General features: G+C 37.6%; 1 protein-coding gene across 4 annotated transcripts in view; it reads left to right on the top strand.

Annotated features, from left to right (window-relative positions):
• The window catches only part of CUL3 (cullin 3), a 114785-nt gene that overhangs the window by 41823 nt on the left and 57855 nt on the right, over positions 1 to 15107 (top strand). For all 4 annotated transcript variants that reach the window (XM_025404352.1, XM_025404356.1, XM_025404353.1 and 1 more), the window contains one exon: positions 9080 to 9193. In XM_025404352.1, coding sequence (XP_025260137.1) covers positions 9080 to 9193 — 114 coding nt within the window. The remainder of the gene's footprint in view (positions 1 to 9079; positions 9194 to 15107) is intronic.

The raw sequence follows: 15107 nt of genomic DNA, 5'->3' as shown, positions 1-15107 counted from the left end.
ATTATATATGACTTCTGTAAAAATCGCAAAACATTGCAATGTTTCTTTTTAACGTTTTAGTTCAGGAATTCTCAGGGTGAGGGAAAGAGCCATGAAGCTTTTTTTCCAAACAGTTGTGTCAGCTGTCCTCTGTACCTTATGACTTGACTCCCATTGTGATTCACTTTCTGTAGTAAGCCACTTTTATTGATAGGTTTGTGTCATATCGCTGTGGTGTGATAAGGTGGAAAAATTTTGAAATCTTCAAGCAATATTTAATGGCATTCCTTGGGAGAATAAAATTTATATAACTGGCAAAATTTTAAAGCGACAAACCCCCAGACCACATGTGATTAATGCAGGACTGAAAAAAGTATGTTTTAAGTGGAAATTTAAATGCTATTTTTATTTTTTTAAACTTTTTTTTATATGTGTAAGAATGTTTTTGTAACATTATTTATAATGGTAAACTAAAAGCAACTTATCCATCGTTAATAAAGTGATTGAAGAAATTATGGCATTAAGTGCTGTTTTTGTAGGTCATAGTAAATGTTGCATGTTTTTGTATTGCGCTGTCTTTAACAGATGAAACAGGCAACATGTTTTGGAATTTAGAGCCAGAAAGATAGCAGGCATCCAGTGGCTGTCAATTATTTTAAAATAGAACCCCTAATTTTAAAAATCATACAAAACTATTATAAATCATATTTAATCAGGGGAAATGAAGTCTTTTCGGCACTAGTACTAAGTAAGGCATTTCAGTGGAACAGGACATCATTGATCTAATCAACCATAGTCATATCACAGGTAAAGAGGTGCTACAGACTAGATAGGTTAGGTGACTTGGTCAGAGTCCTTAGTGACTTCCTGGGCAGTTGTCTGCAGAGAGGTTGAGTATCCCTAATCCAAAAATCCAAAATCTGAAACTTTTTTTTGTTTTGTTTTGTTTTGTTTTTGAGATGGGAGGGTCTCACTCTGTCATCGTAGCTGGAGTGTAGTGGCATGATCTTGGCTCACTGCAGCTTCCACCTCCTGGGCTTAAGTGATCCTCCCACCTCAGCCTCCTGAGTAGCTAGGACTACAGGCACGCACCATCACGCCCAGCTAATTGTTTGTATTTTTGGTGGAGACAAAGTTTCGCCATGTTGTCCAGGCTGGTCTCAAATTCCTGAGCTCAAGTCATCTGCCCACCTCAGCCTCCCAGAGTGCTGGGATTACAGGCATTGAGCCACCACACCTGGCCAAAATCCGAAACTTTTTGAGTGCTGAGATGATGCTTTAAGGAAATGCTCATTGGAGCATCTCAGATTTTGGATTTTCGGATTGAGGATGCTCACCTGGTAAGTATTATATCCAAAAATCTGAAAAAGTCAAAAATCCGAAGCACAAGTGGCCTCCAAGCATTTTGGGTAAGTGATACTCAACCTTAGATGATTTTGATTATCTTAGCTTCTGGGTGAATGTTAAAATACTGTAGATTTATAGAATGACATACCTTTGAGTTATTGTACCTTTGTGATACTTTTTAATGTCCTGGTATAATTAGGATGTGCTCCATGTTATTATGTCTCATTTTATGTTTTTAATACATGGTAAGTATTTTTTCGATGGACAGTAATGCCAAGTATAAATTTCTGTACTTCGGGAATTTGTCTATATTTGGACCTAATGATGTCCTGAATTTGGAGACTTGTTTACCAAGGAAGTCCTCAATTTTCAATATTCCATATCATCATTGATTATGTGACTCTGTTTTAGTTTCAGTGAACTTTAGGATTAAAGTTCTTAATTTGTTTTAGCTGATGATTTCTTTGTTTTACCTAGACGTTTAACTAGGATTGGCTGGCTGGGATTTTGCCCCAGGCATTGAAATTTAGAGTGTAAAAAATTTTAGCTAATGATTAAAAGCAATTCTGTGCGTTGTGGGGTATGGGAGTACTGTGCACATTATGTCCTTTAGCTCTTCAGCTAGCCCAAGAGCTGCTGGCCCAGTATCAGCTTCCTTGTCAATCCACGGAGATCCTTGAGAATGAAAACTCAAGGGCAAAGTTTGGGAGCATGTAGCTCCTGGTCATGCCAATGCCTGCTGTTCTCTCCTGTCGTCCTCCTTTCCAACTCCTTTTGTTTCTCTTTACCAGTAATTTGACTGACTTGAGGATGTGTATATTGCGGCTTGGACATTAATTTATCATTAAGCAGGTTTTATTATACAGTTGAAAATAGGCCAGACACAGTGACTCATGCGTATAATCCCAACACTTTGGGAGGCCAACGTGGAGGGATCATTTTGAGGCCGGGACTTCGAGACCAGCTTGAGCAAAACAGACCCCTTAGCTACACACATGCACACAAACACGCACGCGCACACACATGCACGTGCGCGCCCCAGAAGTGCTGGCGTGCGCTGCTGAAGTCCTAGCTACTTGTGAGGCTGAGGTGGGAGCATAACTTGTGCCCAGGAGCTTGAGGCTGCAGTGAGCTATAATTGTGTCACTGTACTCCAGTTTGGGTGAAAGAGTGACACCCTGTTTCTTAAAAAAAGAAAAAGGTTTCCTTTTGACAGTAATTCCACTTTAATCTTTGCTAAGGATTTAAATTTTAAAAATGCAAGAAAAGCTATATCCACAGAAACAAAGAATAGGCAAATTTGAATTGTTGCAGAGTGGGTCATAAGGTTGATACACTCAAATTGTTTAACAATTCTTTCATTGTTTGGAATTTAAATTGCTTTTATGAATAAAGCTTGTGGCATCATAGCTTATGTTTATGATAAAATCATAAAACAGGACAATATTCAAATAATAATTACTTCAAATTTTTAAAAATTAGTGTATAATAAAATTGGCCTTTATATTCATATATCTCTGTGAATTTCAGCACACATATAGATTCATGTAACCACTGTCACGGTTGATATAGAACAGTCGATTGACCCCAGTAAACTTCCTGTTACCCTTTATAGTTCTCTTAATTCCTAGTTCCTGACAACCACTGATCTGCTGTGTAACACTATAGTTTTGGATTTTTTTTTTTTCGAGAGTGTCATATAATTGGAATTATAGTTTGAAATCTTTTGAGACTGGTTTCTTTCATTCAGCATAATTATTTTGAGATTGATCCAAACTGTTGTATCAATAATTTGTTCCCTTTTATGGCTGATATTCTATTGTATGAATGTACCACAATTTGCTTATTCATTTAGCTATAAACTTGTTGAAAGACATTTTGTGATTGTGAGTAGAGCTGGTATGAACATTTGTGTGTGATTTTTGTGTGAATGTAAGTTTTCATTTCTCTAGTAAATATATAGAAGTAGGGTTGCTGGGTCATGTGATGTTATTTAACTTCCTGAGAACTGCCAACTGTTCTATTCATGAACAGAATTGCCATCTTTATATCCTCTTTCGTGAAGTGTCTGTTCAAGTCTTTTGCCCTTTTTTAATTTATTAGCTGTCATTGCTAAGTTCTAAGAGTTTTTTGTTTTTTTTTTTTAAATATATTCTGGATACAAGTCATTTGGTTTTTCTCCTAGTGTGTAGCTTCTCTTTGTTACTGTGTCTACAGAACAAAAGTTTTTAGTTTCAGTAGAGTCCAGTTTAGCATTTTCTCTTTTATAAATTATGCTTTTGGTATCATTTGCTTAAAATTATCAGATGACATCTTCTTCTTACATTTTATTGTAATATAACCTTTTTCTTTGGACTACTATGGTGCATTGGAAATGATATGATACAGCTAGGTATTTTCTTCTAAACCAAAAGTTAATATTAAATGTTAATCAGTGGCATTAAAAAGTCAGGACTCTTCTCACTCATAAGTGGGAGTTGAACATTGAGAACACGTGGACACAGAGGAAAACAACACACACCAGGGCCTGTTTGGGGCTGGGAGGTGAGGGGAGGGAACTTAGAGGATGAGTCAATAGGTGCAGCAAACCACCATGGCGCACACAAACCTATGTAACAAACCTGCACATTCTGCACATGGATCCTGTGTGTGTGTTTTTTGTTTGTTTTTTAGAAGAAAAAAGCAGGACTCAGAATTGCATAAGTGCTATTATTACAACAATATAAAAACATGTTCATGTTGAAGAAGTTCTGCAAAGGAAAGAAACAGAAATGGCTAGTGTGGGAACCAGTGGTTTCCTAGTCCTGGATGGTGTATCAGAATCACCTGGGTAGATACTTTAAAATTAGGGTTGTCTTTTGATCTTGGGTGGCCCCCAAATGTTTCTTCTTCTTTCTTCTTTTTTTCTTTCTTCTTCCTCTCTTCTTCCTCCTTCCTCTCCCTTTTTTTTTTAAAAAAAATATAAACTTTATTATATATATAAATATATATAAATATATAAAGTTATTTTTATAAAAAATATAAACTTTGGATTTTAGAGCAGTTTTAGATTTACACCAAAATTGAGTGGAGAGACTGGACACAGTGTAATGCCAGCACCTTGGGAGACGGAGGCAGGTGGATCACTTGAAGTCAGGAGTTCAGGACCAGCCTGGCTGACAAGGTGAAACTGTGTCTCTGCTAAAAATACAAAAAATTAGCCAGGCGTGGTGGTGCACATCTGTAATCCCATCTACTAGTGAGGCTGAGCCAGGAGAATGGCTTGAACCTGGGAAGCAGAGGGTGCAGTGAGCCAAGATTGCGCCACTGGACTCCAGCCTGGGCAACAGAGCGAGACTCCGTCTGGGAAAAAAAAAAAGTGATGGACGGAAGATACTAAGATTTCCCATATACACCCCTACCCCAACATATGCACAGCCTCCCCCCATTGTGCACATCCCATACCAGAGTGGCACATTTATTACAGTTGATGAACCTACGTTGACAGGTCATCATCACTCCATAAAGTCCATAGTTTACATGATGGCTCACTTTTGTAATGAACTCAGTCTATGCGATTAGACACATTCACTAGTATAGTATTATACAGAATAGTTTCACTGCCCTGCGAATCCTGTGCTCTGCCTACTCATATACCTATTTTTTTTGCTGTCTCCTTAGTTTTGCCTTTTCCGGAATGTCATATAGTTGGATCATACAGTATACACCCTTTTCAGGTTAGCTTCTTTAACTTTGTAATATGCGTTTAAGTTACCTCCATGTCTCTTCATGGCTTAATAGCTCATTTCTTTTTAGTGCTGAGTAATATTCCATTTTCTAAATACAGTACAATTTATTAATCCATTCATCTGCAGAGGAACATCTTGGTTTCTTCCAAGTTTTGGCAATTATGAATAAAGTTGCTTTAAACACTTGTGTGTGGGTTTTTGTGTGGACATAAGTTTTCAACTCATTTAAGAAAATACTCAGGAGTGTGATTGCCAGATTATATGGTAAGAGTGTGTCTACTTTTGTTAGAAACTGCCAAGCTGCCTTCCACAGTGACTGTACCATTTTGCATTCCCACTGGCAGTGCATGAGATATTCTGCTGCTGTACGTCCTTGCTAGCATTTGGTGTTGTCAGTGTTTTGGCCATTCTCAAAGGTATGTAATGGTATCAGATTGATGTTTTAATTTGCAGTATCCTAATGACATATGATCTTCTCAGATGCTTACTTGCCATCTGTATATCTTCTTTGGTTTTAAAAATTGAGTTACTTTTTAAGTTTTAAGAATTCTTTATATATTTTGGATAATGGTTCTTTATTAGATTTGTCCTTTGCAAATACAGTCTGTGGCTTGTTTTCTCATTCTCTTCTCTGAAGTCTTACTTATTTTTAGAGATAGGGTCTTGCTGTGTTGCCCAGGCTTGCCTCAAACTCCTGGAATCAAACAATCCTACCCCCTCAGCCTCGTGAGTAGCTGAGACCACAGATGCACTACTGCATCATACTTAAATCTGTTTGTAAAAGCTCTTGAGTGACTCTAATTCTCTGCCTGATTTGTGATCCACTGTTTTGAGCTTTCTCTTTCTTCCTTTGCAATGCTAGTGCCAGGCACAGCCATCAGTTCTCCATCACTCATACGTCATTTCATCTTTTTTGTCACAGCTGGTCCCATCCTGCTCTCAATTTCTCTGGTGTTGCTACTTGTTCTTCCATGTCTCTCCCTTCAAATTTCAACTCTTTATCTGTGTAATTTCATTATAGGTTTTCTTTAATTATCTGTTCATACTTAATCCGTAGGTCCTTTTGGTTCTGGTACCACCTGTAGAGCAGGGTTCCCTCCCATTTGCCTTGCTGGTGCAGAAAGTAGGTAATTGTGTTAGGCCATGAGATTAACAATGTTACCCTGGGAGGGGTATTTCCACCATATTTCCCATGCTTGCTTGCTTTTTCAATTTTTTATAAGATGTTAATAATTTGTAAAATAAAGATCTTTTTTTTCACTTAATGTGTAGTTTATGTGCCAACTTAACCATCTTTTTAAAAGCTTATTTTAATCTTCATAATCTTCATCTCATTCCTACCATTTTATTGTGTATGTTTGAGTAAATATCTGTTCACTTTCAACTACTTTTCTACAGAAATGTTAGAGGAAACATTATTTGTTCATAGTGTAATCTGAATAAGAAGACCTTGCAGTAGTGTATCTAAGGCATTCATTTTATTTCTTTTAGTCATGAGTTTGTGTGTGTGTGTGTGTATAATTGAAAAATAAACATAAAATTAGCTCTTAATTGCAGCTATTTTCTGCTAGTAAAATTCACTGTTATTGGTTGGTCAGGATAATTTTTTGAGGTATGATGCAAATAAGGCAGTTATTTATGACACAGTGTACTAGTAGATCACATTTTGCTGAAAGGCAGGTATAAATATAAATGACAAATATGTAAATACTTAATATATTTTATCATAAAATGTACAAATCAGTGATTTTAAAGAACTTGCCTTATTTTATAACGTTAACTTTTTATTTAATTGGTCAGTGTTTCATTCATTCAACAAACATGCAGGCACATTTTTGTGTTCCAAATTCAGGGTGATTTTAATGTAGTTAACATTTAACTTAATTTTATAATGTAGCAGTATGTAGAAGTTCATGTAAGTCCTTAAGAATAATTAATGGACTTGATAATCTGATGTTTCAAATACGTTTTTTTTTGTGTGTGTAGTATAGATTGCCTTTGCATTGTCATGATTTTAATTTAATTGCTACTCTTCAGTAAAGGAATACAAAGCTTGGTGTAAAATTTTGAAAATAAGCACGTTTTCAACTTGCTGGGTTTTTGTGGGGGAGATTTGCATCTGACAAGTGCTAGATTTAATGAGTTGAAACAAATGATACATTATTCATTTTGTATAAGTATTTTTATTAACGATATAGTTAAAATTTTCGGAATAATTTCTGGATGATGTAACTTGAAGTCATGGAGCTTAGTCTTGTCAACAAAAGATTAAATATATGATAAAATTCTAAATTATGTGGTATAGGCCTAGTGATTTTTATACTGTACATTTAGTAGACTAGATGTATTGTCTCATCATTAAATCTAATAACCTCATTTTCCCCAATATGTAGGAAAAGATTCTGTTTTCTTAGTTTGAACTTGTTCTTCCACAGTGTGTTGTGTGTATTTTCTTTGGCACTTTTAGCCACTTGTTCATATTAGATCTGATAACAGAATGGTGTTTTATTTATGTGTATTTATAATTGTTTCAGAGGTGTCTATATATCTCAACATACGTTAAGTAGTTGATGTTTCTCAGAAAGCACCATAACTTCAGCGTTTTCCTAATCTGAAAAAGTGTAACCACTACTAGAAATTCTCTATGGTAAAGGATATTTGGAGATAAAATAGTATTGTTTAGGCTAGAGTTATTGAGAGTTTTTTGAGCTGGATTATGGAAGGTTGGTTGGATTTGAATAACTGTAGAAGTTGGCAGTATAGTCCCAAAGTGTTACAGGAACTTAGGGACAAACACAGAACGACTTTGTGATAAAACGAGAACCAGAGTCTGGATTCTGTTTCTGAGTGAAATGGTCTTTCTACTGGGCAGCTAGCATAGCAGGAAGGAGTAGTGGTCAGTAACATTTTATCAGGATGGTACTAAGCTTGTGGACTGTGGAAAGGAATTCTTGAAGTCTTGAGTAGTCTTTATCAGGGTTGGATTAGAAAGACATTTCAGACTTAAGGGAACTTTATGTGCAAAAGCAGATATCCTGAAAGTGCTGACGTTGGAGGTGAATCATGGCATTGGAGGGCAGGGATATGAAATAAATGGTATTATATATACCAAGCACTATTCTAGGTGTGGGATATACACATGGAAAAGACAGAAATCCTGCCACCATGGAGACATTTACATTTTAGTGGAAGAAACAATAAATAAATAAATTGTAATATTGTAGGTAATGATGAATACTATGACAGGAAACAAATTGTATGATGAAGAAGTAGAGCTAGGGGTTCTTTGAAATAATTGGTTGGGAGAGACCTCTCCAGAGACGAAATTTGAACAAAATAAAATGAGTGGGACGAGCCATGTGAATTGCAGCAGAAGGAATGGCAGAGCACAGTTGCTGTGTTTAGTAAAGAGGCCATTGTAGCTGAAGTGTGCTAAGTAGTTTATTATAGAGTGTTTACTGAGTACTAAGCACTGTTTTAAGTATATTACTAGTGTTAATTCAATTCTTAAAACAATCCTACAAGAAGAATGCTATTTCACATATAAGGAAACAGGCACAGAGATTAATTTATCCCAGGTCACCCAGTTTGTTAGGGAGCTGGGATTGGAGCCCAGGTAATTGACTCCAAAATCAGTGTTCTTAACCATCATTCAAAGTTGGGGAAGGGAAGGTGTAGTAGGAAATTTAGCAGTAGTATGGAGCCAGTCTTACAGGCCCTTGTAACTTACTATAAGAATATAGGATTTTACTCTGACAATGATGTTAAGTCATTGGAGGGTTGAGAAATACCTAGGAAGTTGATTTATGTTCTGGAGATCAGAAGAGAAGTCTGTACTATACATATACATTTGATACTCATCTGTGTATAGGTTATAGCTTAAAATATTTCTACTAGCCTATAACATTTCTTTGATTTAAAATTAAGGATTCCACTTCATTATTTTATTAAACAGATATGTGCATGCCTATATATATGAGTGTGTGGATGTGTGTGTGCAAACTAATGAACTCTTCTGTTACTAGGTGCGAGAAGATGTACTAAATTCATTGAATAACAACTTTCTTCAAACGCTAAATCAAGCTTGGAATGATCATCAAACAGCTATGGTGATGATTAGAGACATACTAATGTACATGGTAAGTAGAGCTTTTTTAATGTTTTCTTCCTTTAAGCAGTTAAGCATTTGAAGGCTGGGCCTGTAATCCCAGCACTTTGGGAGGCCAAGGTAGGCAGATCATTTAAGGTCAGGAGATTGAGACCAGCCTGGCCAGCCTGGCAAAACCGTGTCTCTACTAAAAATACAAAAATTAGGTGCAGTGGTGGGCACCTGTAAATCCCAGCTACTTGGGAGGCCTGACGCAGGAGAATCGCTTGAACCGGGGAGGTGGAGGTTGCAGCGAGGTGAGATCGTGCCACTGCACTCCCACCTGGGCAACAGAGTGAGACTCTGTCTCAAAATAAAAAAAAAGGAAATTAAACATTTGAAAACACAGTGACTTTCTGTCTAACTTATAGTACATCTCAGTGTGGAAGGTGGTTTTTGTTTTTTAAATAGACAGTACTTTCTTTGTAAGGGCCAGCCTAAGCCTATGTGAATAAAAATCTTAATTGTTCACATAGTTAGTGAATGCTTAGAATGTGAAACTGAAAGGGAATGATTTAATTTTTTTCTTAGTATTTAGCACTTGTCAGTGAAAAATGTGGAAAAAACCATATTAACATCTCTTCTTAAGAGTTGTTGAATGACAGTATGAGAAACAAAAGCTGAATATTCTCTTAGAAGTGTTTACATCCTAATTTCTTTTTTTTTTTTTTTGAGATGGAGCTCACTCTGTCACCCAGGCTGGAGGTGCAGTGGTGCTATCTCTGCTCACTGCAAGCTCCGCCTGCTGGGTTCACACCATTTTCCTGCCTCTGCCTCCCAAGTAGCTGGGACTACAGGCACCCACCACCATGCCCAGCTAATTTTTTTTGTATTTTTTAGTAGAGACAGGGTTTCACCGTGTTAGTCAGGACGGTCTCGATCTCCTGATCTCGTGATCTGTCCGCTTCAGCCTCCCAGAGTGCTGGGATTCAGGTGTGAGCCATCGCACCCAACCCAAATCCTAAATTCTTACATCGTCAGTGAGAGAGGATGTCATATTAATACAAGTATTTTTCCTGATAATCATACTCTCATAGCTGCCATCTATTTCTCTTAATAGTAAATTATTGCAGTGCACTATTGCAGCTAGTCTTGTTTAAGGATATTAGCTTCTCCACGTGTATATTCCATTTTTCACCGGCTGTTGCTGTATTTTATTTTTATCAGTCACGAAAAAAAATCCTGTTCAGCAAGACCACTTGGAAAACACTGACTTTGATCTAAGCTGTTTAATAACTTTCAGAGAGATTAAATTATCAGTTAAAAAAAATTTGGTGTTATAGAATGACTCTAGATTCATTAAGTTTAATTATTGTATCACTCTAAAATTAGCAAGTTAATGACTTGTTTTACTTCAGGGTTTATGTTTGTGTATTGGATATAATTATTTTTTCCCAAAGTTTTGCCTTTTTATATTTTTATTTCTAGTTTTTTTAGTGTTAATGTAGTGATGAGAGCTTGTCCTAGTTTCTTTTATTTGGTAGAATAAAGCAATGTTTGGAAAGAATTTCCAATGTGAACAAACAACTGTAAAGTTTTTTGTTCTGCCCTGTGATTTCAGTCAGGCCTGTTACCCCTGGTTTTGTAAGGGCTTAGTGGCAAAGGGGGTCAGGGAGAGGTCACTTCACTTTTAAGGGATTTGATAAAAGGTATAACAAATTATTTAGCTTTTCTGAGCATCATTTTTCTCATCCAGTTATAAATTAACCTTGTGTTATCATTTTGAAGTTAAATGAGATGGTATGAGACAACATGTATCATAATATCTGGCATATAAATTTGAAATAAGTTAGCTTGTTGCTGTTTTCGAAGTTCTAGATATGGTGAGTCTAATTTAAATTGCATCGTAACTATCTAACATTAAGATAAAAAACCACTTGTAATCTTACAGTTTATTCTGTTGACAAAAGAAGTATTTTAAAATTTTATACACATGCATACTCTGATGTTATTTTTATTATTTTTTTTATTATTTTTTTTATTTTTTTTTTATTTTTTTATTTTTTTTTTTGAGACAGAGTCTCGCTTAGTCGCCCAGGCTGGAGTGCAGTGGCGCGATCTCGGCTCACTGCAAGCTCCGCCTCCCGGGTTCACACCATTCTCCTGCCTCAGCCTCCCGAGTAGCTGGGACTACAGGCGCCCGCCGCCTCGCCCGGCTAATTTTTTGCATTTTTAGTAGAGACGGGGTTTCACCGTGTTAGCCAGGATGGTCTCGATCTCCTGACCTCGTGATCCGCCCGCCTCGGCCTCCCAAAGTGCTGGGGTTACAGGCGTGAGCCACCGCGCCCGGCCTCTGATGTTATTTTTAAAGTCTGTTTTGTTTTAGTCCTCTGCCTCCCTTTTTTTCTTTCTTTTTTCTTCCTCTTTTTTTTTTTTTTTTTTTTGCTGTGAAATCTCAAATCTTGAATTCTAGGTCTACATATGGTCAAGAAGTTAATTATTTCATGCCTCAGGGTCCTTGTCTATAAAATGAAAATAATATGGGGTAGAGTAGTCATGAGGATTAAGCAGAACTATTCATGTAAAGCACTTGTAGGGCTTGGCCCATAGTAACATGCTCATTAGAGATTAACTGGTATTATTTCTTGTCCCTTCATCTTTTCATCAAACCCATTTGGTTGTACCACAGTGCTGCATGAACTGAAAATTCATACAGGGTAGATTGATGCCACTGTTTGTCGCATCAAAGACCTGTGGTCAACCCTTCACACTGCCCAGCAGTTTCACTCTCTTTCGTTAGTCAGCTTGCTCCAGCAGTTATTTCTCTTCAGACCTCCAGCTCTGCCTTGGGTTCTCTCCCTTGTAGTAAATGATATTGCCTTCTACTTCTCAGAGAAAAGAGAAAGCATCAGGTGGGAACTATGCTTATTTTTTGCCACTAAATCTAGAACTTTACTTGTATTTTCTCCTCTTTTATGTTTTTCTTTTTCCCTCTTTTAGTAGAGGGTGGTGTCCTCTTCTGTCAGAGGCCATGTCTCAACCTGTGCTATAGGTCAGTCCCCTTCTACCTTGTCATGAACCTTAAGTATTTTAGGGTTCTGCCTTTCATATTGGATCTTAACCAACATTAAACATGTTCAAGCCACTCACTCAATCCTCAGAGTATAATTCCATTAAATTCTCTGGTGAACCCCTGCGCTGTCTCCCGGGATCTCTCATCTGTCGTTCATAGCTAAATGTGTCATAAGAAATGTTGACATTTGCCATCTTCCTTTTCTCATCTTTCATACACTTTGAATACATTATAGTTAAGCTTCTACCTCAACTATCATGTTTGGTTTTGCCCTTACTAGTATCACCATGGTATCTGTGCATGTCAGAATACGAAGAGACTGCTAATCCCCATTCTCCTTCATTTTTTTTTTTTTAAAGCAGCATTTGTCATAGTTGGTCATTCCTTCCTTCTTCTAACATGTTTCCTTGATTTCTGTAACAAAGAACTCTCTTTGTATGCCTCCTACCTGCCTTTTTACTGTTCCTTAGCCTCTCCTCCTCCAACTACTACTAACTGCCCCCACCATCTCCCCTTAAATAGAAGCATTCTTGGGATTTAGTCCTAGATGTTCTTCTCATGGTATGTGCACTCTTCACCTTCAGGAGCTTCATGTGCTTCTGTGCAGATGATTCCCAAATTATGTTTCTAGCTTCATTTTCTGAGATTCAGACTCATATTCATTTGTCTAGTTAATGGAGCCTTCATTCTCTGAAGTACTTCAAACTTGGCACGTCCAAATGAGCTCATAATCACTGTCATTCAGTTGTTCATACTGAAACCTGAGAATTATTCTTTTTTATTTTTTTTATTTTTTGAGACAGTCTCGCTCTTTCGCCCAGGTTGGAGTGCAGTGGCGCTGTCTCGGCTCACTGCAAGCTTTGCCTCCCGGGTTCACACCATTCTCCTGCCTCAGCCTCCCAAAGTGCTGGGATTACAGGCGTGAGCCACCGCGCCCGGCTATATTCTTGTAAGTTCCTTCTTTCTCCCTACATTATCTGTTGCTAGACTCTGCCATTTTCTCTTTATTGTCTATTATTCAACATCAAACCACCTTCATTTCTTTCTTGAAATACTCAGTGTTGCTAGTCTTACAGTGTTCACTGGGCTCTTCTGTTTTCCGTATTGCTCCCAGGATTACTATTTTAAAGCCTAATCTGATCATGTTACTGCCCTGTTGAAATCCTTACCTCTCATCTTGGAATTCTTTTACATGTTTTCTGTCTGGAAATGTTTCTAGAATTTTTTTTTTTTTCCCTTAATGTCACTTGCTCTACTTACCCTTTATGTCTTACCTTATATTTCTGGTAAGCTTTCCCTGACCCACGTACTCCCAGCTGGCTGCAGTTGCTCTCATTGTACCTAGTACTATTCCTTTGCAACATTTATCACAGTCATTAACGACCCAACTGCTCAGTGTGTAGTTTGCCCACTAGACTGTATGAGGATGGAAACAATGTTTGTGTCACTATTACCTCTTTAATACCTACCACAGCTCCTTGTACAAACTAGGCACTTACATATGTGTTTAATGAATTGGTGCAGATGTTATATAGTATTTTTTTTTAAATAAACTACACTTTTTAAAAACGCTTATTAAAAATAGCTATTTTAGGCCAGGCACAGTGGCTCACACCTGTAATCCCAGCACCTGGGGAGGCCTAGGTGGGTGGATTACTTGAGGCCAGGAGTTTGAGACCAGCCTGTCCAATGTGGTGAAACCTCGTCTCTACTAAAAACACAAAAAATTTGCCAGGTGTGGTGGTGCATGCCTATGATCCCAGCTACTCGGAGGCTGAGGCAGGAGAATCGCTTGAACTTGGGAGGCAGAGGTTGCAGGAAGCCAAGATCATGCCACTGCACTCCAGCCTAGGTGACAGAGTAAGACTCTGTTGCAAAAAAAAAAAAAAGGCTATTTTAGATTCAAAAAGAAAGTGTTGATACCTTCATGTTCTACAAGATAAATTTTTTAAATTTTTCATATCCTTCATTTACTTATATTGCCTTTTTATGTGTAGTGTTCTAGGGTTAATTAAAATGTTCTTAAAAGTACACTTTTATGTTTTTAATTTTTTTGAGACAGGGTCTTGCTCTGTCGCTCAGGCTGGAGTCCAGTGGCACAATCTCAGCTCACTGCAACCTCTGCCTCCTGGGTTGAAGCGATCCTCCTGCCTCAGCCTTCTGAGTAATTGGGACTACAGGTGCGCACCACCACACCTGGCCAATTTTTGTATTTTTGGTAGAGATGGGGTTTCACCATGTTGGCCAGGCTGGTCTCGAACTCCTGGGCTCAAGTGATCCACCTGCCTTGGCCTCCCAAAGTGTTGGAATTACAGGCGTGAGCCTCTGTGCCCAACCAAAAGTACATTTTAAAATTAAGGTAAAATTTAATATACGTTGAAATGAATTAAACTGTACAAAATGATTTTTGACAAACATATGCACCTAACCAATACCTCATTTAAGATAAAATAGGTTTTTAATTTTTCAAAAATCAAAGTTTTCTGTGGACATCTCCACTTTTTTTTTTCCTTTTTTTTTTTTCATAAGTCTTTACCCTCAACCTAGACTCTTAGGTCATATTACCAAGTATGCAGGTTTCTTGTGATTACTGGCTCTAACTATTGGGATTTTAGATCTTAGGCCCAGAGCAGAAGGAGAGAAGAAACTTTGTTGTCTGCCCACCCACTACCTACTCAGCTAGCTGACTTTTTTTTTTTTTTTTTTTTTTTGAGATGGAGTCTCACTCTGTCACCCAGGCTGCATGCAGTGCAGTGGCACGATGATCTTGGCTCACTGCAAGCTCCGCCTCCCAGGTTCACTCCATTCTCCTGCCTCAGCCTCCCGAGTAGCTGGGACTACAGGCACCCGCCACCACACCTGGCTAATTTTTTGTATTTTTAGTAGAGATTGG

Source organism: Theropithecus gelada, chromosome 12 (assembly GCF_003255815.1).
Source record: "Theropithecus gelada isolate Dixy chromosome 12, Tgel_1.0, whole genome shotgun sequence".
Taxonomy (NCBI): domain Eukaryota; kingdom Metazoa; phylum Chordata; class Mammalia; order Primates; family Cercopithecidae; genus Theropithecus; species Theropithecus gelada.
This window is presented reverse-complemented; position numbering and strand designations above follow the sequence as displayed.